Source organism: Drosophila tropicalis, unplaced genomic scaffold (assembly GCF_018151085.1).
Source record: "Drosophila tropicalis isolate 14030-0801.00 unplaced genomic scaffold, ASM1815108v1 contig_593, whole genome shotgun sequence".
NCBI lineage: Eukaryota > Metazoa > Arthropoda > Insecta > Diptera > Drosophilidae > Drosophila > Drosophila tropicalis.
Genome location: NW_027173070.1, coordinates 15,048,519 through 15,073,277, shown reverse-complemented (window position 1 = coordinate 15,073,277; position 24,759 = coordinate 15,048,519). Strand labels below are relative to the sequence as shown.

The following is a 24,759-nucleotide window of genomic DNA, read 5'->3' as shown; positions in this document are numbered from 1 at the left end:
AGACAAAAATTAAGGAAACAATTTGATTCTATCGCAACGACTTGATGAAGTAGAATGAGCTCCAACCCGTCGTGTTCCTCTATTTATACCGTTTCTCTCCGTCAAGCCCAACACATGTTCACACACACACATGCATAAGTAACTGTCATTGGACTTTTAAGTGTTGAAACCAAAGTAAATATCAAACACTTACAACACTATTCACACTTTTCCTAACACTGGCATCTCAATTGTTATCGATATTATTTTTCCTATCAACACTAAGTTATTACATCAATGCACGACGTCAGTGGTTCGGTATTTGCGGCGATTTTGTGCTAAAGAGCTCCGTGCACTGATGTAGTAAGCTGATGTCAGCGCTGCCTGCAGCGTTTAAGCAGAGCCGATTTGTGTCCATTCACTAAAATTAACATACATATGTATGTACATATATGTATGTATGTATGTATAAATATCAAATTGGTAAATGTTTACTATTACTACTCGAGATTTCAGTGTTGAAAAGTGGAAAAATCGGGTAAAGCTAGATTTCAGTGTTGTCAAACGATATTTTTTATTTGGCGCGCTGTTTGACCGCCCTGGTAGCCAAATATTTTAATCTAATTTCTGAAGTCGAGGAATATTTGGCTGCTCTGGCAGCCGAATATTGTATTCTAAACTATATTTGTTCCATAAAATCAAGAAATATTGTAAACTCAACAATATTTTCGTTTGTTGAGAATAGTGCGAACAAAAAAAGTAAATATTTACCCAAAGTTTAAATGCCCTTGCAGTTCTTGGGCATAATATTTTTTACATGTTTCAAGCTCAATTCATCAATACATGGATAAAACCTTTCATATATCACTCTGTCCCTTTTCAATTCGCTATACCAGAATTTTGTTATTTTCTTCGTCCCGTTTGTTTGCGTACATGCGTAAAGTAATTGGCACACTTACATAAACAGTTTATGCAGCATTGCGTCTGTATGTGTGTGTGATCTGTTGCTCTGTTGATTATTTTTCAACAATGCACAGACGCACGTAGTGAAGTGGCGTATACAAAAATCATAGTAAAATAAAGTATTCTTTGCTGCTTTACTTCTTCCATTTTATTTTTTTTCAAATAAGAAATATGCAACGACGATATTAGCTCGTTCGGGTGCCGTCGGCTAACCTCAACCTCTGCTACCATCGATTGCGCATCGAAAATACGTTTGTAAAAGGCTGATTCGTTTTAATTGTTTATATATATGTATGTATATATTTATTATAATTGTGGGTTTATTATAGGATCTTTATTCTCATTAGCACGACCGATTCACAAGCTCGTTCAACCCAGACTCTCTCGTACTTCGCTCTCATTTAGATACGAGCATGTTCTATCTCTGAGAGAATGGGTATTCCCGTCTTAAGTGAGCTGGCCTGCTACACGTTTAAAATTTTAAAAATTAAATTCCGATTTCTAGAACACACAAGAAAAATATTTTTCCAAAAAGGAGAGAAAATTTTTGCAAATGTATATTTGTGTTTAATCTTTCGAAACTTGTCTAAAAAATTTAGGTTAGGCAGAGCTACATAAGTAAAATATCGAGAGGCTCTCCGTATAATTCGGTACATGTAAATACCCTTCAGTAGCAAATGTCGGCGGGGACCAAATAGCCGCCTATTCCGAGCCACTGACAACAAAGCCACTGCAAAACAATTCTGCCAGCGTATGTCACGCTGAGGTTAGCCGACGGCACCCATAGTACGTTTACCATACATGAAGCCCATCTAAATCCGAGCAATATTCTTGCTTGGACACTTGGTCAACATGTCGCCGCAAAGTCAGTTGAACATACCACCAATAGTGGGGCCTTTTGGCATTTTAGATTGCAAATATTTCAAAACCAATTGAAGCACCACCAGAAACAAGTTTGGCGACATGAAAAACATACATATCTTGATAAAACCGTCGATTAGCCATGAAATGGTTTGGCAGTGAAATTGAATTCCTTCCTTGGGAAAATAAAGTGAATGAGGAAAATGCTTTTAAGTATAAACTGAATATAGTAATATCGTTTCGTCAATAACAACACTATGCCGAAGGTTTTGAATCATGCCACTCGCAAAAATAGTTTTGGCTGACAAATGAAATAGAAAATATTTTTAAAGCAATGTAAAGCCCTCCAACATACACATCACCCAATGGACTCTTGCCATAAAAAAGCGATTCACGACGATTAGATTTTTCAACACGTAGCAGTAGCAACAAACTAGTGGGCACACTGTCATTGTGGGTGTTTATAAAAGAATAAATTTTCACCACCAAATTTAAAAATGAGAATGATCCCATCAAGGGTAGCCAATCTGAAAAGTTCTCAAATGGTGATAACAGAATCATAACAACACCAACCACCAACATAACCATCAAAATTGTCGCCAACAAAAGCTTTAACAAAAAGGGCATGGCACTAACATTATGCTTATTGGATAAATTGTTTAAAGTACGCAAATAATATGAATAAGGAAAATGCTTTAAGCGATAGACGCTTTACGCCGATGTCAATCACATCTCCAAAAGGACAGATGGATCAGATAAAAGTAAATCACTTTAAAACTTTAAAGTGGATGAATAAGGAATAAAACGTTTTAAATTTTAGAATTGAAGACAAAAATTAAGGAAACAATTTGATTCTATCGCAACGACTTGATGAAGTAGAATGAGCTCCAACCCGTCGTGTTCCTCTATTTATACCGTTTCTCTCCGTCAAGCCCAACACATGTTCACACACACACATGCATAAGTAACTGTCATTGGACTTTTAAGTGTTGAAACCAAAGTAAATATCAAACACTTACAACACTATTCACACTTTTCCTAACACTGGCATCTCAATTGTTATCGATATTATTTTTCCTATCAACACTAAGTTATTACATCAATGCACGACGTCAGTGGTTCGGTATTTACGGCGATTTTGTGCTAAAGAGCTCCGTGCACTGATGTAGTAGGCTGATGTCAGAGCTGCCTGCAGCGTTTAAGCAGAGCCGATTTGTGTCCATTGACTATAACTTACATATGTATGTATGTTCTATGTATGTATGTATGTACAAATATCAAATTTTAGGATATGATGTTTTACACAAAAACCTATCACAGTAGTAAATTTCATAGGAACATCCCAATGCTTTTTATACTTTATCTTAGCCAAGTTATAAGTAGCTTAAATTCATTCTAATAGCTTTCCAAATGAAGCCGCGAAGTTGATCTGCACCAACGGACGGACGGACAGACAGACATGGCTCAGCAAAGGAATAAAAAAAAACGAGAAAAATGTTACCAAAAATAAGACTCCGTTATATTTATTTAAATTTATTCAATTTAGTGTTGATAGGAAAAATAATATCGATAGCAATTGAGCTGCCAGTGTTAGGAAAAGTGTGAATAGTGTTGTAAGTGTTTGATATTTACTTTGGTTTCAACACCTAAAAGTTCAATGACAGTTACTTATGCATGTGTGTGTGTGAACATGTGCTGGCTTTGACGGAGAGAAACGGTATAAATAGAGGAACACGACGGGTTGGAGCTCATTCTACTTCATCAAGTCGTTGCGATAGAATCAAATTGTTTCCTTAATTTTTGTCTTCAATTCTAAAATTTAAAACGTTTTATTCCTTATTCATCCACTTTAAAGTTTTAAAGTGATTTACTTTTATCTGATCCATCGGTCCTTTTGGAGATGTGATTGACATCGGCGTAAAGCGTCTATCGCTTAAAGCATTTTCCTTATTCATATTATTTGCGTACTTTAAACAATTTATCCAATAAGCATAATGTTAGTGCCATGCCCTTTTTGTTAAAGCTTTTGTTGGCGACAATTTTGATGGTTATGTTGGTGGTTGGTGTTGTTATGATTCTGTTATCACCATTTGAGAACTTTTCAGATTGGCTACCCTTGATGGGATCATTCTCATTTTTAAATTTGGTGGTGAAAATTTATTCTTTTATAAACACCCACAATGACAATGTGCCCACTAGTTTGTTGCTACTGCTACGTGTTGAAAAATCTAATCGTCGTGAATCGCTTTTTTATGGCAAGAGTCCATTGGGTGATGTGTATGTTGGAGGGCTTTACATTGCTTTAAAAATATTTTCTATTTCATTTGTCAGCCAAAACTATTTTTGCGAGTGGCATGATTCAAAACCTTCGGCATAGTGTTGTTATTGACGAAACGATATTACTATATTCAGTTTATACTTAAAAGCATTTTCCTCATTCACTTTATTTTCCCAAGGAAGGAATTCAATTTCACTGCCAAACCATTTCATGGCTAATCGACGGTTTTATCAAGATATGTTTTTCATGTCGCCAAACTTGTTTCTGGTGGTGCTTCAATTGGTTTTGAAATATTTGCAATCTAAAATGCCAAAAGGCCCCACTATTGGTGGTATGTTCAACTGACTTTGCGGCGACATGTTGACCAAGTGTCCAAGCAAGAATATTGCTCGGATTTAGATGGGCTTCATGTATGGTAAACGTACTATGGGTGCCGTCGGCTAACCTCAGCGTGACATACGCTGGCAGAATTGTTTTGCAGTGGCTTTGTTGTCAGTGGCTCGGAATAGGCGGCTATTTGGTCCCCGCCGACATTTGCTACTGAAGGGTATTTACATGTACCGAATTATACGGAGAGCCTCTCGATATTTTACTTATGCCTGCCTAACCTAAATTTTTTAGACAAGTTTCGAAAGATTAAACACAAATATACATTTGCAAAAATTTTCTCTCCTTTTTGGAAAAATATTTTTCTTGTGTGTTCTAGAAATCGGAATTCAAAATTTTTAACGTACATATATTAGAAAATTTTCCAATTTTACAAATCGATAGATAATTGACAAACTTTTTTATATTTATCGATTGTTATTATTTTTATTACTAAATAGTCGATTAACAAAAAATACCATACTGATAATAAAATATCTTAAGGCACTAGTAATTCTAATTTGAAACTGAAATTGTTTTTATATGCCTATACCTATTGTTTTCCTATAGTTCCCAACTAGTAGTTGCGAACCCCCTCTCAAAGCTAAAAAGTACTTCAAATATCTACATTTACCAACTTCTTCTGTTGACATAGTTTGGGTATAGTTTATTTAATTTTTGCAATATGCTTTTTATACCATACACCCATAGGGTGAAATGGTATATTAAAGTCGCCAAAATGTATGTAACAGGCAGAAGGAAGCTTCTCCGACCCTATAAAGTATATATATTCTTGATCAGGATCAACAGCCGAGTCGATCTAGCCATGTCCGTCTGTCCGTCCGTCCGTCCGTCCGTCTGTATGAACACGCAGATCTCGGAGACTATAAGAGCTAGAGCCACCAAATTTGGTATGTATACTCGTGTAGTATGCACATGTTCAGCATTAATTGGAATTTCGGCCACGCCCCCAGGAATCACATAAAACTGTTTTTCTTAAAAAGTATGACAGCTAGAGACATAAAATTTAGTTTGTATACCCGATTAGTTAGTGCGCAGAAATTAACTGTTCAAACTTTTTGCCACGCCCCCTTACGCCCCCAGGAATCACACAAAACTGTTTTTCTTAAAAAGTATAATAGCTAGAGACATCAAATTTGGTTTATATGCTCGGTTAGTTAGCGCGCAGAAACTAATTGTTTAAACTTTTTGCCACGCCCCCTTCCGCCCGCGGAATTTACATAAAAGTGATTTCCTTAAAAACTATGATAGCTACCGACATCAAATTTAGTATGTAGACTTGCTTAATAGACGCGCAGATATTGGCTATTTAAACATTTTGCCACGCCCACTTCCGCCCCCGTAAATTAAACAAAACTGATTTTATCAAAAACTAACAAAGCTAAAGTCACCAAATTTAGTATGTATACTGGCATAGTATGCGCAGAGAATTTAGATATTTTCACATTTTGCCACGCCCACTTCCGCCTCCATAATTTAGAAAAAAACGATTTCCTCCTTTAGTTTTTTGACTATCGTATTTAAATTTGGCAGACTAATTATTCTTATTTATTTCTACCAAACTACCAAATTTTATTGAAATCGGACTAGAAACATGCAAAATATGAGTATGAACGTATTTTACTAAGCGGTCCACAAGGCCAGAATTGGCCGTTGGCTAGTGGCGGCGCTAGAGTGCTCGTGTGTTCGTAGAGTGAGCGAGATAGCACATAGTATAAGACATGTAAAAACAATTTAATAGACATACATTTGGTCTTCGAAATTTGAAATATTTGTTTCACCAGGTGTATGGTATACCCAAGTCGACGAGTCGACTTACTTGCTTCATTTAAAATACTTTCATACGTTCCGAAACTCTTGCATGAAGTATTTCTAAACTGAACACAATTCCACCTAGGACACACATTACCAAAAGATAAATGAAAGCAATGGCCAAATGTGCAAGACCAGCAGAAGTGTACTCACTATTGGCCGGCAGACGGGTCACCAGTCCGGCATAGAGAGCCGTTTCGAAACAACTGCGAGTGTAAAAATTCAACAGGCCCGAAGAGTGTATACGAAATGTATAATACTCTATATCGCGCCACAAAGACGAGTCCATTAGCAGGGGATAGGCTAAGTGATAGGAACCAAAGCAAATGCTGCTCATCTTAAAGATTCGCTGTTTCAAGTGTTATTGCTGCTCATCGAGAAATTGCCACTGATCCTCTGTGACAAAGTAGGCATGGGTGCTATTAAAGGTGGTTTGATGCTCTGCAAATATCCCACTATCGACTGGCCTCAAAAGTTTGACAAACTCCTCCGGCAATTCCTTGTGAAGTTGCAATAAGAATTCCAGCTCATAATCGATAATCATCACAGGCAATTGGGCACGTATTATATCCTCCATGGTATTGATCTGAGCATGAAAGAGATTGACAGTCAAAATGCTACCAAGAGTCGATGTATAATTAGCCGATAGGAAAAAGCCATAAAAGAAGACAGCTGCCAATAGAAGAAATCTCAAAATTGGTGGCTTTTGTAGTTGACGAGCGGTGGCTATATTGATAATATAGCAAAAGGAATTCAATAATGCAGCATTTATGCCATCCGAGTGCCTCTGTTCGCCAATGCTGAACCACAGGAGTTCCAACAAAATTAAGGCCACAAATGCTCCAAGTACAAAGAACCACACCATGAAATCAAAGGGTTGCAGGGGATAGAAGTAGGTTGAAACAGATATCGAAGTGGGCACCATCAGGCACCACTGCACCACCAACAGGGGATAGCTCTTCTCGATCTCTTCGTCTGGCATGAACAAGGCGTAAGCATGGGCTAGGAATTCCACACGTCGATCTCGTACCAATTGCAAAGCATGTTTCATATTAATTGCCTTGCCGCCCAAGCCATCTGTCGGCAAAGGTAACTCGTCAAAACTGCCATTAATAAATCGTACAAAAGTCTCGATTATCCTATATGTGCTTCCATCGTAGCCCATTCGTGATCTGAACAGGTGAGGCATATCCTGTCGCAATGGTGTGGGAAAACTATATCCCCCGACATCTGAACGGGCATTGACCACTTTCGATAGGGACTTGCGCAGATAGGTCTGGAAATCTGTGCGATTTTCAATCTGCATACTTGGAAACTTCGATGCTCCATACAATTGATTAACTCCATCCGCAGACTGGAAATAAATCATTGAATTGAAGAATTGATAATCATAGAGATAGCGACATAAATCATAGACTAATTGCATCTCAGTGACGTTATCGATCAGCATAACCACTGAGAAGTAGAAATGTCGTCCAAGTAAGACTTTATTATACACCTCCATAATGGGATCATCCACTCCTGTGGTGAATACAAAACTCACATGATTTCTTCTTGCCGGAGCCCTTATCATACGCAATTCCGTATTATTATTAATCACCGTTTGGGTAGCAGTTGCTCCGAATGCTTCATCTGTGATGCGTATGAACCGATCCAATTCAGGCACTTGTTCTTCCTGGCTCACAAACCAAACAATCTCCTGAAAGGCATTGTAAGCAACAAATGGACGCAGAAAATTATGAACATACTGAAGATTCCAAGCCCCTATAGGTCCAATTAGGCCAAGTAGAAGTGATTTCAACAAAATTGTGTAGCACATGACCATCTTCACAGAAGTTCCGCAGTTTAATGATTGAAATTATAACCATTTATCGACAAATTTATAAGAAAGTAATTAAATGGCCTTAGGGATTACACAGCCAAACGACAAGTTTCTACCGCGATGACATAAAACAAAGTTGTTAGTTTTGTTTACTTGTCAGACACAAAAAACAATAATAATCCTCCCACCAACTTTCTTTCGCTTATGAACATAATTGCGACAGCAAAAGTACCATAAGGTAACTTTAATTGCATTTTAATCAAAATACGTGTAAACGAAAGTTTTCAACTTCCAACTATTTTGCAAAGTTAAATCTATAATTGTGTGAAATATTCAAACTTTAGTTATAAACATGGAAAATAATTTATCATAGGACACATCCTGAATGCATGCACTGAAAACAAAATTGTATAGGATAAATTTGGACGCAATTTGTTAAATCACATTAAATGTTGAAAAGCTTCACAAAAAATCGGAAATTTCAGGATATTGTTGGTGTTAGACGAACCATAAGAAACACAATGTTTGATGAGTTAACCATTTCCTTTATGTAAATTTGAAAACGAATTGCCAATCGAATTAGGGACATTAATGACATGGCTAATTAATTAAATTAACCTCTTCAAAAAGAAGTTATATCTTTAGTTGAAACATTGAAATAAGTTTCAATTTTTTTACGTCTTGTAATTTAATTTGTTTTTATTGGAATATTGAAATTATTAACAAAATTAATCAACAAATTGTCTACTTTATCGTGACGTCAATTTCCAATCAATAATTATTAATGATTTGCGTTAAAAGTTGTCATCGTTCTGTTTGTGTTAGTGTTGGTAAAAACATTGCTTTTTACAAGTGTTATTCAGCGTCTAAATATATTTTTCTGGTAAAACAAGAGACGGATTCGACTATTTGTGGCTTCTTCTCATCCAAAACTATTGTAATTGTATTGTAACATTTTCATCCTTCTGCTGTACCAAAAGTATTCGAGACAATAAACTATAGAACTAGCAGGAAGTCCCACAAGCAAGACTAACCATGCTGTATTGAAGAATTCCAGATTTAATGGCTCCACTGGATAAGTGTCCAGGAATATTCGTGCATATCCCGCTTTTACTGAGTAAAGGAATGCCACTTCTTGCCAATAGTCCCAGAGACCGGCCTGCCAAATGTTGAGAACAAAACGATTCAGAGCTTTGCCAAAGCTGGCATTCTTGGTCATGGGCAAAGCATTGAAGAGACCGCCGAAGCATACATCGGAGAGATGAAAATACGGTTGAATGAGAACACGTTGCTGACGATTGAAGAACTCCCAGGCATCTTGGGTAACCACATAGGCATAGGAACGTGATGGACTCGCCAGTAGTTTCTGATAGTCCTGTCAAATTCTTGGCTCAAACTGGGTTTCCAGCGATGAGATATCCACCACAGGCAACCAACGTAATTCTTCCAGCAATGTTTCTGGAATAATAATCCGCAATCGAGAGGCTATCAAATCCGACCAACTATTAATACGAGGCACGAAAACTGGTTTCATATCGAAAGCCGTCATGTGACTTATATGATAATTTGAGATGATGAATCCCAATGTGTAGAGCAAGGTATAGAAGATAAGCACCCGTATGGAAGGTCTTCTGAGCTTCAAATTCATGTTCATATTGGGACTGTACATTAGGAAGGCCATGGCGTAGAGCATATTTTGGGTGATAGATTTAGTGACTTGACTTCTCTCACGCCAGTGTATCCAGCGCATAAGAAAGGCTATATAGAAAATGCCCACGAACAAGGATGTCCAAATATATCTTCCCAGTGGCCAAACTACATACATCCATTTGGGCAATTCGGGAGCAAGAGGCACCATTACACAGTTTCTCATCAGCTCCAGCGGATAACTGTGCTCCGTTTTGTTTGCCAACCTCTCCTCCATCTCTGATCTGACCAGTACTCCATGCAATGATAAATTATAATTGCCATTGGTTATGTTCTGCTCAACATACGACTTCTTGGGCAGACTCTCGAGCTCATCCAGCTGCAGTTGATAATGATAGACTTGAGCAAACAGCTTCACTGTCTCCATATACGGTCCACACAATATTGGCCTTGTGTTCTGTGTATCGTTATACACAAAGGCATGCGGAATATCAATACTAAATGGCGAACGAAGAAATCCCAATGTCGCGTTCTCCATGTCCATGAGTGAGTGCATTTTGTTGCCAACTACGGTGACTTTCGTGTTCCATGCGATATTTAAACGCTTTGACTAAAGGGAGTATTCCTCCCCTCCCACCGACTAGGCAGCTGGCTAACTGCAAATTATTGGAAATATGCAGAAACTTTGCAAAAAAAGAAAGTCAACTAAACGTTAAGCTCAATCAATGGGGCTCGCAAAAAAATACGTCAAACACAACTTGGCAGACAGAGTGGCGCTAGTCCATTTTACAATGGGCCAAGAATTCAATTAATTTCGAATTTTAGTCCATTCCCTTTTAACAAATAAGAATTTGCGAAGAAATCTATGTTTATATTGTAGACTGTTTGAAGTGGGTTTCCCTTAATGATTAAAACTATCAATATTCTATATTTGACATTAGAAACAAAAAGTCTAAAAGGAATGAAAACTATCAACAAAACATCTCTTGAAATCAAATGGATAAATATCTTTAAAGATATACATACATAGATGAACTTTAAAGAGAATATCAGATTGTTTGTAGACTTCGTGTTTTCGATTTTTAGAAAATGGTCCAAGCATTCAGTCTTGAATTTTGACATATATTTCTGAGTCATATTCTTTTAGAAAATATTTTTTTTAATCTTATATTTTCAATGATTTCGTGTAATCCAAAGCAGCAAAATAGAAATGAATGTGAAAAAAGAAATGTCATGATTTTGTTATAATAGAAATTCTAGAAATTCAAAGAATAAAATTATCTTAATTTTTAATGGACAAATGAAAAATCTACCTACATATCTGTTGTTATTAAATTCCTTTAGGTTTTCTTTCGTTGTTTATTCAATTCCTTCTCAACAGGTAACATATCCACTGTCCCTTCTGATTGACTTTTGCTGACTCAACTTTGTTGCCATTTGAATTAGAGATAGGAAATCTATAAGTGTTGAATACATTCGTACTATGCACACCCCATAGATACATATACATATGTAATTAACAATTGGAGGTTGGGACAACTAAATCGAAATCCTTTAAGCATTCCCTTACAGACCATTCTATTGTACACGACATTTTCACACAATTATCGCAGGGCAAATGAGTTCAAAAAAATCGCATTTATTGATATATATTTTATACCCTGTATTATTTTATCACTAGGCCATATTGAAGTCACTGAAATGTGAACTGTTGCTGATGGAATTAAAAAATTATAAACTGAATCCTCTTCTTCAATCAAAACATTCACAAAGGAACTCTGTCGTCCAAACAATTTGTGGTAATATTCTTCATCTCAATTAGCTCTTTGTCCACATATTCAAAGCTATTGAAATTTATAAATTTTAGGAACTTTTGTTTTTAACTTTATGTATTATTATTTTTGATATTTAGTGTAAGAGATATGTAGCTCTTACGGTCTAAAAGGAGTTCGTGTCGATCCAGACGGACAGACATGGCTATATGAACTCGCCTCGTCGTGCTGATCAAGAACTATTAGATAGTTTATAGTCTAATCTAAAAAAGTTTTTCATTAAAAGATGAATACCTAAAATCTATTATTTATTATTTGGTTTAACTTCCTATAACTTCGGATTTGAGAAGGCTATTCCATCCACTCAAAAAGGCTTATAAAAAACTTAGACTAAATTTTAAAATCCCAAATAGAAAATAGAGGATATATGTACATACATATATAAAAGAACAAATATAGTTTAATTTCAAAAATCTTTAGAGAAAGTACAAGATGATTTCAAAGTCGAGATAAAAATGAGTCTTTTAAATTCATATGAATTTTATTTATTCATATGAAAACATAAACACCCTAATGAAAAGCTTTTCCATCCTTTGATTTTTGTCCCTTAAATAAGTTTTTCCTTAGATAATAAGTATTCTGTGAAAAATCTGTTAAATGCCTTTGCAAAACAATTTCAGAAAAGCCATTCAAAGGAAATTGCCATTAAAATAGTTTTCCATTTCGGAACACAAATTTGCTTTACAGTGTGTTGGCATTATAATTAATATATCCTTTTTCTAGGCACGTGCACATGAAATACAAATGTCAAATTTAATTCACGAATTCCAAAGGCTCGCCCAGCTCCATTGCTTCTCTCCTTCTCCCACCCCCTTTCGCGGGTAAAACAAAAAACTACCATTGAGAGGTAATTACAAAATGCTTAAATGCTAAAATTATATGAAAACTGGATTGCACAAGTATTTGTTGGAGTGTTTTGGTTGGTTCTATGCACTTTCAACTTGTTCACAGGTTAATGGTGGGTCAAGGTGGGCTGGGCCAACTCAAATCGATTCACTATTGTATACCACTTTCCGATGTTTTCTTTTTTTTTTTTTGCTCATTTAAAACCAATTTCGTGAAATTATCAAGAGCATAAATCATAGTTTAATGTTTGCACACTTTTTGTTTCACTTATCGCTTTGTATAGATTAGAATAGAGAACCTTAGATAAGGCTTGTGTCATCTTTATTAACCCATAAATTACATATACCAAAGAAAGAAAATCAATAATTAAATTGAAAGGGGGGAAACAAAACCAATTCCATGCGGGTTAGTCTATCGGTATATCAATGAGGATATACTTGAAAACTTTCTATCTTACATCTGATAAGACAGAATATGAATTATTATAATAGAACATTATTTGCAAACTCAGATAAGAAATCATAAAAAGATACGGGCTAAGATAATCGAGATAAGAGCGTATACTAAAAGTTGATTAATAGGTGTTATATGTGGAGCTAAACAAAGGGAGTCGAATTGGGCAAATTTCTAAGATTAAGTTTGTTAGTATGTTATAAATTGAAAAAAACCGAAATGCTTGAGATGAAATAAGTGAGATCTGTGATTCTTATGAGAAGAATCGGTCGAAGAATCGTTCAAATTATTTCTGAGTACAGTAAAGTACCTCACACATGGTTCTAGTTTTCAATTCTGCATACATTTTTTGGAATCGATGCTGACATTTGTCTCCGTTTCAGAATCGTTACTTATTTTTATTCAAGTACAGTCGAGCCTCGATAATTCGCACCCCGCTATATCGAAAACCTCAATATTTCGTAAGAAACTTTTCTTCCCTTGGAAAACCCGGTAAGTCAAAAACCTGTGTAATTCGTAAAAAATCATATTCCCTTGCCATTACGAATTATCGAGACTCGACTGTCAATCCTCTTAACGTTAGAGATCCTATGATCTTTATATATGTATTTTAGTTTTCAAATCGATTTAGATTTCATAGCAATACGGTAAAACATCGACATAACGAATCCAAGGGTACTTTCATTTGTGGGGTCTGCTTAGATTGATTATGTGAAGGTTTTAATGTATGTATCTTTTGAATCTAAGTAAGAGATACGAAACGCTTTGAAAAGCTTTATCGATGTTTTACTGTAGGTACTTCATTGTATAATTGGGAAATAGTTCTTGGATATCGAAATTTTAAAAGTAAAACTTAATAACATAACATAATAACTTAACATTTTGGAAGAGGAATTTCTCTCATTCCCTACCCTATGAATCTGAAACTTTGCAATTAATTTATGCATTTCGAATTGTTTTTAAACTAATCTAAGCTTATCCAGGTTAAATTCTTAAACTTTATCTAGCGATTTTAACAAATTTGAACTTGAATTTGACGTAATTTTCATAGCAAGTCGAGAAAATATAATCATTTTTCGAACTTTAAATTTGCAAGTACTAAAGAGAATAAGAGAAACTTATTCTTGCTGCCGATTGTCACAAAGATTAAGGTTAATCTCCCACTTTATATTGGAATTTCAAATATTTCATATGTCATCATAGAGAACGAATATGTATAGAGCACAGAGCAAATTTTGCCTGTTCTCCCTCTCACTCTGGATGCTCGCTTTTGTTTCAGTTCGAGGTGTGTATGCATAAATCGCTGCTGATAGCAAAATTAATTGAAACCCCACCAGCCTCAGCTGCGCCCTCTCCTGCCTCGCCAGTCATCCAACCGCATTCGTTTTCATTCATAAAGCAAAATCTTGTTTCTTGGCTGGCCAACAGAGTTGGTCTATATTTATATTGTTAGCTTTGCTTGGGCGGTTTTTCTTGGATGCCTTTCACCGGTGAAGGGGCTTTTGGCTGGCTGTGGCTCCAGTTAATTTTGTTATTGTTTTGCTATGTGCTACAACTTTTGGGAGGAGAAGAAGGAGGAGGAGTAGAAGGTGGTACTACATAGTTACTCCACAAAACAAGTCAAGTTGAGAAGGAGAGAGAGGCCAAGAAATGCAATCAAGTTTGGGTGGGTCTGCTATACATTGCTTTCATTCGATATTTTAAGACTGGCTAACAAGCGTCTTCAATAGCCGTGATCGTCTAGTGGTTAGGACCCCACGTTGTGGCCGTGGTAACCCAGGTTCGAATCCTGGTCACGGCAATGCTCCATTCCAAGGAGGCATTGTCACGGAGAAGATGCATTTTTTTTAAATTTATAATTTTTTTTTTAATGAAATGTAAATTTTCTTTTATATAAATGGAATCCAATCCTGATGAGGAAGCGGCCATATCAATGAACTCAAAATTTTCAAAAATGGAATAGGCTAAAATTTTTTCATTTTGTGAAATTTTATGAAGTTTTCTTTTTTGAAATATGTACTTTGTAATGTTTAAGAATCTCCAAGTTGGTAAATTTTTTTAAAAATTTGATAAATGGGAAGAAACAAAAAAAAAAAACAGTGATTTTTTTATCTTGGTTTCTAAAAAATTACTTTCGAAATTTTTTATATTATAAAATTTAAGTATTTTCCTCCGTGTAGTAAAAATAGTTAAACATATTTTTTTAGTCTTGCAAATTTTCAATAAGCCGTAAGAATTAAATCATTTAAAGAATCTAATGTTTCATATTCCAAAACTACATTAGCGGACACGAATTTAAGACGTTTATATTTTTATTATAGTTCTGATTTTCTCGGCTCCGAAATAACTGAATGGAATAATTTCTTCTGTAATTTGTTGGTTACTATGTTCAGATTACGAACCGTAAGAATGGTCTTCATAGTTTAATCCTTTTTTTTCCAGGTGCATTTGAACAAAGAGAAGTCCGTTTTTTGGGGGCATATATTTAAGACGTTTTTTCCAAAATCTTAAATGTTAAAGATGGAAGTCTTTATTAGTCTCTATTAGTCTTATACTATTTGATGAAGTTGTAGATCTATCAAAACTAACATAAACTGCATACCACAAATTGTTAATTTATCCCCAACTTTTGATTTGGATTCAATTAAAAATCTGAAATTTGTATGGAAATTTATGGTTCTTTGGGCGAGGCTATTTTACAACTAAAGTTTGTACTAAAGTACTTTTTTCCTTGAACTACGAAAGAAAGTGAATTGAATTTCCCGTCGAATGACATATTTTTTATTCAAATCGGATAAAAATTAGATAGTTTTTATCGCCTATCGATATGGCCATTCTAAGCAGCCGGCTTCGGAAGGGCTATACGCATGAAAAGAAAGAGATGGAGAATAGAAGGGCGGTTTTGGAAGAAATGTACTTTATTGATAGGCGATGTATGTACGTATACGAATTTAAAACAAAAACATTAATAAATATCGATTTTTTATTATTTTTAGCATCGTGACAACTCAAATAGTTAAAGGGCCTCGAAAAAGTTCGAAGATCTTTTTTTAACACCCTAATTGTAGGACCGATATTGATATTTATTAAAATCATTAATACTTACGTTTTTAAAACTAAGTTAGAAAATATATTCAGGCTAAAAAGTTTTATTTGTTTAACCCCATCTTTAGTTGGACAACTTAGTCAACATTTTAAAAAAACCATCATGTATCATAAACCAAGAAAGTTTTCGAATTGTTTTGTAATAACAGTATTCATTGAATTATTACTAATAGTATTAATTGTTAATACTACTCATTAAGGTTCCTCCTATATCTTTTGATAAACATTTCGTTATGGTGCTGATATTGGATCCCATTGAATGATGGTTTTTGAAAACAAATGTATACATATATTGAGTTATTATAAAATTTAATATACTTAAGCTTTATACTTAATCAAATTCTTAATAAAAACTCTTTTTATATTGCTAAAGTAAAAAAATAAGAGTAAATTATTTTTATTCTGTCATTCAAGTAATTTCTTTATGAACTAATCATCCCCTTCAAAACCTGCCCTCGGCACCAACCCCCTACAAATTGTGGTATTCCCAATGCCTTTACACCTTTGGGTCTTAAATTGGTTTGTGGTTTCTCATTAGGTCCTTCGTTTTGGCCAACAGATCCGGCTGTGGCTGGCATTGACTTGAATTTTAATTTAATTGTAAGCAATTGACAGAAATACACAAAATCCACTTTGAAATCTCTGGCGAAACGATATTAAGACGCCAGCAGCTGGTGTTGACATAAAAATGCAATAAAAAATAAGGACGTTATTCTTAAAATCGATAAACGAATATGGAATACCTTGCAAGGACAAGTTAATACATTGATTTCAATCTTAAAGGAAGGAAAATGCTTACAACAAGTTAGTTAAAAACCAAGATGAGGATTCAGCAACGTTTCAACATAGTTTCTTGGAAACTCCTTCTCAAGGACAATCTCTTGGTCGGCGATAAGCCATCAGCAGTATCCATCTATTTTTCCAAGTATTGCAGGGTGCTCCCAAAGAAAAATCACTCAAAATCAATTGAATGTGGGCAGCCGTGTACCCATCGAGGCAAAATCAAGGTGGCAATCGCAGCGACAATGCGCTTTGTTATCAAGCAGTTGCTTATTGGATTTTCCAGTGAAAAGCTATTGACAATATATGGCCATCATTTGATGGATTTAGAGGGGTTGTTTAGGGCGAGGAAGGGGAGCGGCCCTTCTTAACAAATGTAACAAGAATTCATTGTTCAACATATTCACAAGGTAGTGGATTTAGTTCAAATATTTTCAAATACTTATTGTTAGATTTGCACTCAAAATAATGTGACAACTCGTAAATTTTTGTTAGATAAGTCTGTAAGAAATTATTACTTAAGCAAAACCATTAAATAGATACATTTGTCTTGATTCTTTGGTATTTGCATTGTTAAATAAGTACTAAGTGAAATGAAATATATTTAAAGTTTATATAAGGCCTTGAAAAGAATAATATCGGCCCGAAAGGACTCGCAATTGAAAGTTCTAGAGTTTGTCCTTCTTTGAGAAGTTGAGGTTAAACTCAGTTTCCAGAAAACTTTGCAATATGCTTAAGGCATATAAGTCCATAAATATATACCAATGAGGTGAATTTTAGGTCCTGATTTTCTTTGAATTATTATCGGATAGACTTTGTTAGAAAATTCAATTAATTTTAGGTGAAGAAAGAAGCCAAACTTGATGCGTTGATAAACTAAAACGAATCGCAACCTAAAGCAACTTGAGAGGCAAATAATATGTTGCATACTTCGGGGGATTTAAACATTTTTGGAGTACATTTGCTTAGCTTCTGTTTTTTATGCTGAAAAACACAGAGTTGTGATTTTAAGCATTATCACTATGGTTTTATTAAGATTGAAAAACTTCAGGGAGTTAAACATTTACACAAATGTTGTTTAAAGTTGTGATATGGTTAAGGAAAATTTGACTAACTGGCGGCACTTATTACGCTCTAAATTTCCTCAAAAGACCGACATACAATTTTGTGTATATCCGGTGGAGCATCTTATTGAAATTTAACAGAATTTCACAAATAAAACGCCCACGCACAACTGAGACAATCGTATTATACACAACATACACAACAATACAACATAATAGCCATTTCCATGTCGTTTCATTGAAAATAAAGTAAAAAATACAAATATTAACCACAAAAGCGTTGCTCGCATGTTTCTGTCTATCCGTGTGTCTATCCGTCCGTCCATCCGTCTGTCTGTCTGTGTATAGGACCCATTCCTGGAACTGGACCTGCGTCCATGTCCGTGTCCTAGTGCGTATGTGTGCAATCGTCTGTATTTATGCATTTATATTCGTTTAAATGTATGCATATTGAATGGATGAAAGGGATTTTGCTATTCTTTTGAGTTGGGCAGCCTGTGTTGGGTGATGATGAGGAGAAAGAAGACCGGGTGGAAAGTCTCTCACATATGTACATTCACACTCAATGGTATTTGTCTGGAGGCCGTGAGTCATATATGTATAAATATATTTTTTTAAGCCAACGCGCCGGAAACTCAATGTTCACTTTTAGCCATTGTTATACATTTTTGTTTAACACACAATGAATTCATTATATGTTTTATAAATCGATCTAGGTCGCTACTCACATGGGTATTCAGTCTGACAACTATTTGAAATGGCTAAGCGGAATAGTCACTTGTCAGAGTTTATTCCAAAGGCGATCCTCTGTGAGAGACAATTTATGTGTCAGACATTATAATGCCTGATGATGTCATTTAGTTGACTTTGGCATACTTTTAACCATTTTTTATAATATATTTTTCATTGACATTCAATTAAAGCACACAACATATAACCTAAATATATTTGGGTATACGATTGAGGTAGTTAATACGGGATAAGTTACTTACAGTATGCTTTTTAATATGAATGTTGGAAATGTTTGGCCAAAATGACTCAACTGCTAGAACTGGCACATAGAAACAATGAAGTATTAAGGCCAAGAATAAATAAATTATAATAAAGTAGTTAATGTAATATCCATTCTCGTCATTCTCGTTTCCCTTTCAGAATATTTAGACGAATTAAGATCTCTTCAAACGACGATTTTTAGACAAATTACTTGAATACAACCAGTGACGGATTAAGCCAACCTATATTTAAGTTAAAAGAAGATCTCTTTCCAACGTAAAAGTTTAAACATAAATAAAAATCACCCAAAATCGCCGACTTTTCTCAGACTGGATTTTGCACAATTTCAACCGATTTCAAAAGATATTATCTCAACTAAATCGCAATTTAGGAAATTTCTAAAGCATTTGCAGCAAACAAAACTAAATTGATATCGATTTAAAGATTGAGTTGACCAACTTTGTTTTGGTATAATAGAGTTATGACATTTTTAAACCCTTGCAGAGGGTCACGGAAGAAACATAGATCAAGAAATTTAAGTATCTCTATAAAATTTCGTTGAATGATAGTTTTGGATATAAAACATCAGATCCCGAAATTTCAATCATACAGTCAATCAAAATCGATTCATGTTACTTAACTAAATCTCTTTTGAAAGAACAGAACTCATTCTTTTAAATAATGTTTATCATTTTTATTATAATTCCTAAACCAGAGAAAACCTGATAAAAACGTGTTCTCTGATCTCTGGGTATGGTTTTCTGCTCCTTTTTGTCAGTGTTATGAATCTCCAATAAATTGTATATATATTAAAATCGTAAAGCTTTTCTCAACTAGCTTAAATATTATATATTTCATTTAACATTCTTATTATGTGAAACTCCTCTTAATTTATTTTTATCCACCTAAAAATTAAGTAATAATTTTAAATCGTCAGATTATTTTATTATTATTTTCTAACATTGATTTTAAAATTTCCAGTACCGCCATGTAATTCAGATGTCGGCGCTTAGCAGCACACAAATTGAAAACACATGGTCACACTATTCCGTTGCCATTTGAATTTGAAACAACCTTAGAGGGTTTATTTAGACATATGTAAATTCAATTCATTGCAATTAAAATCTTCTACATGTAAATTTTTTTTCATTTTATTGTTAAGTTGTGCTACAAAATATTAATGACTTTTAATTCGCTTGTTTTTTTTACATTATTTTTCTCAAACAATAGAGTATTTAGGGGGTGTGCCCACACTCACCGGAAATAGTAAATTACAATCAAATTTATTAGCACGGAGAATGAGGATTGAACAATTATGCTCAATTTACAGATTCTACATTTGTTTAATTTAATTTGTGGCCTAATTCTGCTCAGTTCCGAATTGTGTAAGCTTACGCAAGATTAACCAAAATAAAATGCACTAACTGACAGCGTTTTGTTGCTAAAATTCAACGTGACTATCTTCAGGGTCGCCGTTAACTAAATAAATTACAACTAAAATAAAAACAACTATTAGCACGTAGAAACACGTAGGAGAAATGACTTTTGGTGGCCAGCTACTTGGACTTTTTGCTCTCTGACGTTACTGGGGCTACTGGCAGCCGTTCCACAGCCTGCTTGTACAGCTGATTAAGGCCAAAGGTCGCACGCACATTGTCACTGGAGAAGAAGAACTTCTGCAGTTTACCCTTCGCATCCACGCAAGGACGACGATCCACTTCTTTGCCCTGTTGGAAGAGAATCACAGTGGGCAATTGGCGTGAGAAGCTGCTATCGTTAATGCCATATTTTTGTGCAACATCCGGATGGCGTCCAATATCGATTTTTCCAAACTTTAGATGGTCCGTGTTGTATTCCGCCGAGAGTTCAGCAAATATGGGCGCAAAGTTCACACAGGTGGGATTCCAAACGGTGTAGAAACATATCAGCCAACTGGTGCGCTTGTCACGAACCAATTCCTCCTCAAATACCTGTGAGGTACGGAAATAGGTGATGTGCTCTGGCCCCTTGTATGACGGCTCCGGCAATATTAGACCCACCAGAACACACACCAAGAGGAAGCCAAGACCATAGCGAAAATCAGCATAGGCCCACAATATCATATTGGCCACTTTTGTGTAAAGGAACGATGACGACAGATAGTTAATCATGGTGACGCTGCCGGTTTTGCGGGAACGTATCATCACAACGATTAGCAAGAAGAAGAGAATCTCGGCCTCGCGGCTATCCAGATCGCATGTGTCCTCTTCTTCTCCGTTATCATGGTGAAAAATGCGAGTACAAACGAAGGTAGTCTTCTTGGATATTAGATATGAGATGGCCAAAAATATATTCACCCAGTAGTAGGGCTTGGCAAGTATTGCCAATTGTTTCTTCCACGTCATTGCAGCGACCCGAAATCAAGTATTATGTTGAAAATTTTGACTTTAATTAACAATTTCCCGTCTCTTGACTTCTTACTTTATTTTTAGTTTTCTTTTTAACAGGGTGTCGCTAATTTTCTTGTTCTAATTAGAGATGAGCCATAAGTAAGTGATTTGGTTATCACAGTCACCGTTTTTTAACTCAAGATTATTTCATAAAAAATGTTTATCCATATATGTAAATAGAACCAATTTTTATTATTTGTTTTTTATTATTTATTAATTTAATAAAAATTTTACAAAAAACAATGTAAAATTTATCGATTGTCGTGTACGTATTTATCGAGAGAAATTTGAACGGGGCGCCAAGTTTGAACAGTTCGACTAGAAAAATGATTTAGAGAGCAACGACCTCTCAATAAATATATGTATGTATCAACGTAAATTTTAAAAGTGTGTGACAATGAATAACAAAGAATTTGACAAATATATATAAAGAGCCGTAATTATGTAATATAACCAAACAACGGCAAAAAAATACCAGTCTAATATATATAAATATGTACTTATTTGTGGCATTGTATTTTATTGCTCTTATTGATTATGCAAATATAGATTAATGCACACAACAATTGCAGCATGACAACAAGTAAATATAAATATTTTCAATGCATAGAGTAAATTGTTTATATGCAATCCACCAAAAAAAATACAAAACATAATTCCTCAGCATCAGTGACGCACATGGAAATTAACAACTAAAACGTGTACTTAGGTCAGGTTTTATTTGAACAAACATGATGCAGAAATTATACTATATACGAACATACATATATGTACATATATTCCTTGAAAAGATCAAGCAGATTATATTTATATTTTTGTTGTCCAGAGTTGAAGGCGGCACTAAGTAAACTTCGAGACTTGATGATGACAATCGAGAGTATTCGGTGAGAACTGTTCGACCAATTGCGCAGTTTTTAAATCTATCCAGCAACTGTTAGAGGCAGTTATCAGGCCGTCCAATGCCGTTGAAAAGAAATTCAGTGTGTCATTCGAACTTACCTAGTAATAACCTACATACGAATGCATAAATGTTTGGTGGTTAGTGATTATTAGGTGAAATCTTATCACAAAATCAATTTTCTTAACTTACTCATCAAAAAAATTTGCTGTCACCCGATGTGGCCAGATGCCCTATGTATTGGGAGAAAAAAAACCTTTTAGATTTTTTACATGATCAAGTTTGGCGATAGGTTCTAACAAGTGTCGAGATTAGACTTATATATAAATGTACATCTGTTCATTAAAAAAAAAAAAAAAAAAGAACATCAGATTCACACTCCACTAAGAATTATAGGATATTTTTACCAAGAATCCAAATGTCTAAATTGAATTTCTAGAGCACACAATTTATGATAAGCCTCAAATTATTGGTTTGAGGTATATTTTAGTATTTTTAAATTAAGCGTTGAAATTTGTTAAATTAAAATGACTATTTTTTGCAAAAAATTTCCAAATACTAAAAAAATACCATAACCTAAAAACTTCTCTTAGCGCACATTTCTTAAAACCATTTTCAATTTTTACTTTTTCATGTAATTTTTATTATATTATTAAAGATATATTTTTATGGGGAATCCAATCGAAAATTTAAGTCTACGGCTCAGTAATTTTCTATAAAGACATTTTGTCAGTATTAGAAATTTATCATATTCATAGTTGAGGCTTAGATATTGACGTGGCTTTCGTTCTTTATAAAGAAGAAGATATTAATTTTCAAAGCTTAACCAGTTTAACAATTTGAAGAGAAGCAGAAATTTAGGTCGAATTTACAAAAATGGGGGGGTCTTGAGATGGGAGTATGTCAATGTAAACAACAGTAAAAAAAATACTTTTAAAAACATTTTTAAAAGAAAGTATTTGTTTTTTTCCCTTCGTCTCTTTTGCCAATTTGAACTTGAAGTTGTTTGTTTTTTGAGAGAGGCTCTGTCTTGGGGTGAGCTCGAGGCGCTGGCCTTCCCCTCACTGCGACCCTGCACTTATCTATCTTACCTTCTTTTGTCACTCATCCCTAATTTTCGATTACTTCATTTATCTTCACACACATTACTTCAAGCCATCTCTGCATCCATAGGCTAGCTATGAATAGATTTGAAATAAAACTATCACAAAAAAAGAAAAGAAATAAATTAAAAATTCATACTGATAAGCTGTCATGCGCCAATAACAAAATGGCGCTCGGTTGGCTACGCTATCAAGTCAACCTGATCTCTCTTGTTGTGCGTCCGTGTTTGGCTTATCATGGACCCAACCCCGAGATTTTTTTTGTGGTCTCTGGCTCTCCGGCACACAGCACACACGCGCCCTATAAAAATTGAGACGACCAGAAAATATTCAGTTCAATTCTGAACCCCTTACGTTGTGTACACACATCGAAATTTCTTTCGCGGCCCGCTCGAGATCGAGAAACCCAAGTGATATATTGGCATTAATTGCCATTTTATGTTGCAAAAAGCAAAAAACCGATAAAACAAAAACAATTTTAATTGGCTCCAGCTAACTAAATTTTAGATAATTTCAAAAAACTTCAAAAGAAAAACAGGCTTTGGGGAATTTGGCTAAAACAAAATCAAATTTGTATTTACCCCTTCCTCATTCCTAAACACCCCTCCACCAAGTTTCCTTGTTACCAAATTGTGTGTCTGTGTGTGTGTGTTTTTTGCATTTGAATGTTTATGCCAGAAAGCGCCAATATCCTGAGAATTGAGCAGCATTTGACCAAGTGCTGGAATAAAGTGTTCGAGCTAAGCGAAACAAAGAATTATCAATTTTTGAAAAACCTAAATACAATCATCAACGGTTAGTGGGCATTTTAATAAAAATGTTTTAATGTTGATATAATTAACCATTAACCATTATTATCCTCCAGAATCCAGAATGGCATCCATACCTCAAGGAGCCTTTGCCGCTTGCAAAATACGTGAATATAATGAACGTGATATGATTGTTTCCCGCATGAAATTGTCTGGCGCTGATAAGAACAATGGAATTAATCTTCAGACTCGTAAGTGTCAATAGAAAATATACAAAATTCTGTAGCCCATTTTAACCACTCTGTCTGTCATGTAGAACGCGATTACTCACCGGTGAAATATAATGACAAGCTAATGAACTCCATTTGGGGTCTCTACAATCGTTATTCACCCCACAATGTCAAGAAGAACGAATATGCTCCACCCAGAATGTAAAGGATTCCCCCCGTAGCGCATTATCCTGCGCTACATTGGCGACCAATATTTTCGAATATATTGGTTCAACTTATATTTACGCCTTCCCCTATATACATACATACATATATATATATATATATCTATATTCAAAAGGCGTATATATACATTTAATCCCCCCTTAACTAACACACACACACACGCATTCTTTTCTGTTAACAAATTTCAAATTTCGGCTTATTATTATATTCGCATCTATGTAAAATTCAATAAACACTTGTAATATTGCATATAAAGAAAATAATAGGGAAAAGAGGATAGCATTTAGTATTTCTTCTTCTTTT

General features: G+C 34.9%; 4 protein-coding genes and 1 non-coding gene across 5 annotated transcripts; 2 read left to right on the top strand and 3 right to left on the bottom strand.

The window, feature by feature from the left end:
* Positions 1-6,296: 6,296 nt before the first annotated feature.
* Positions 6,297-8,105, bottom strand: Ir56c (Ionotropic receptor 56c). Its single transcript, XM_068291838.1, is given in 1 exon segment — positions 6,297-8,105. A coding segment is annotated over 1 exon segment (1,809 nt).
* Positions 8,106-9,024: 919 nt separating this feature from the next.
* Ir56b (Ionotropic receptor 56b) lies at positions 9,025-10,305 on the bottom strand. The gene is given in 1 exon segment (XM_068291837.1): positions 9,025-10,305. A coding segment is annotated over 1 exon segment (1,281 nt).
* Positions 10,306-14,609: 4,304 nt separating this feature from the next.
* Positions 14,610-14,681, top strand: TRNAH-GUG (transfer RNA histidin (anticodon GUG)). The gene has a single exon. It is a non-coding gene; the product is annotated as a tRNA-His (tRNA).
* Positions 14,682-19,984: 5,303 nt separating this feature from the next.
* Positions 19,985-21,312, bottom strand: LOC137576535 (thioredoxin-related transmembrane protein 2 homolog). Its single transcript, XM_068289708.1, has one exon. It carries the CDS (start codon positions 21,204-21,206, stop codon positions 20,379-20,381), a length of 828 nt encoding a protein of 275 aa, XP_068145809.1. The 5' UTR covers positions 21,207-21,312; the 3' UTR covers positions 19,985-20,378.
* Positions 21,313-23,590: 2,278 nt separating this feature from the next.
* Positions 23,591-24,728, top strand: LOC137576569 (uncharacterized). The gene is made up of 3 exons (XM_068289789.1): positions 23,591-24,047; positions 24,118-24,252; positions 24,318-24,728. Exons 1-3 carry the CDS (start codon positions 23,918-23,920, stop codon positions 24,434-24,436), a joined length of 384 nt encoding a protein of 127 aa, XP_068145890.1. The 5' UTR covers positions 23,591-23,917; the 3' UTR covers positions 24,437-24,728.
* Positions 24,729-24,759: the final 31 nt, after the last annotated feature.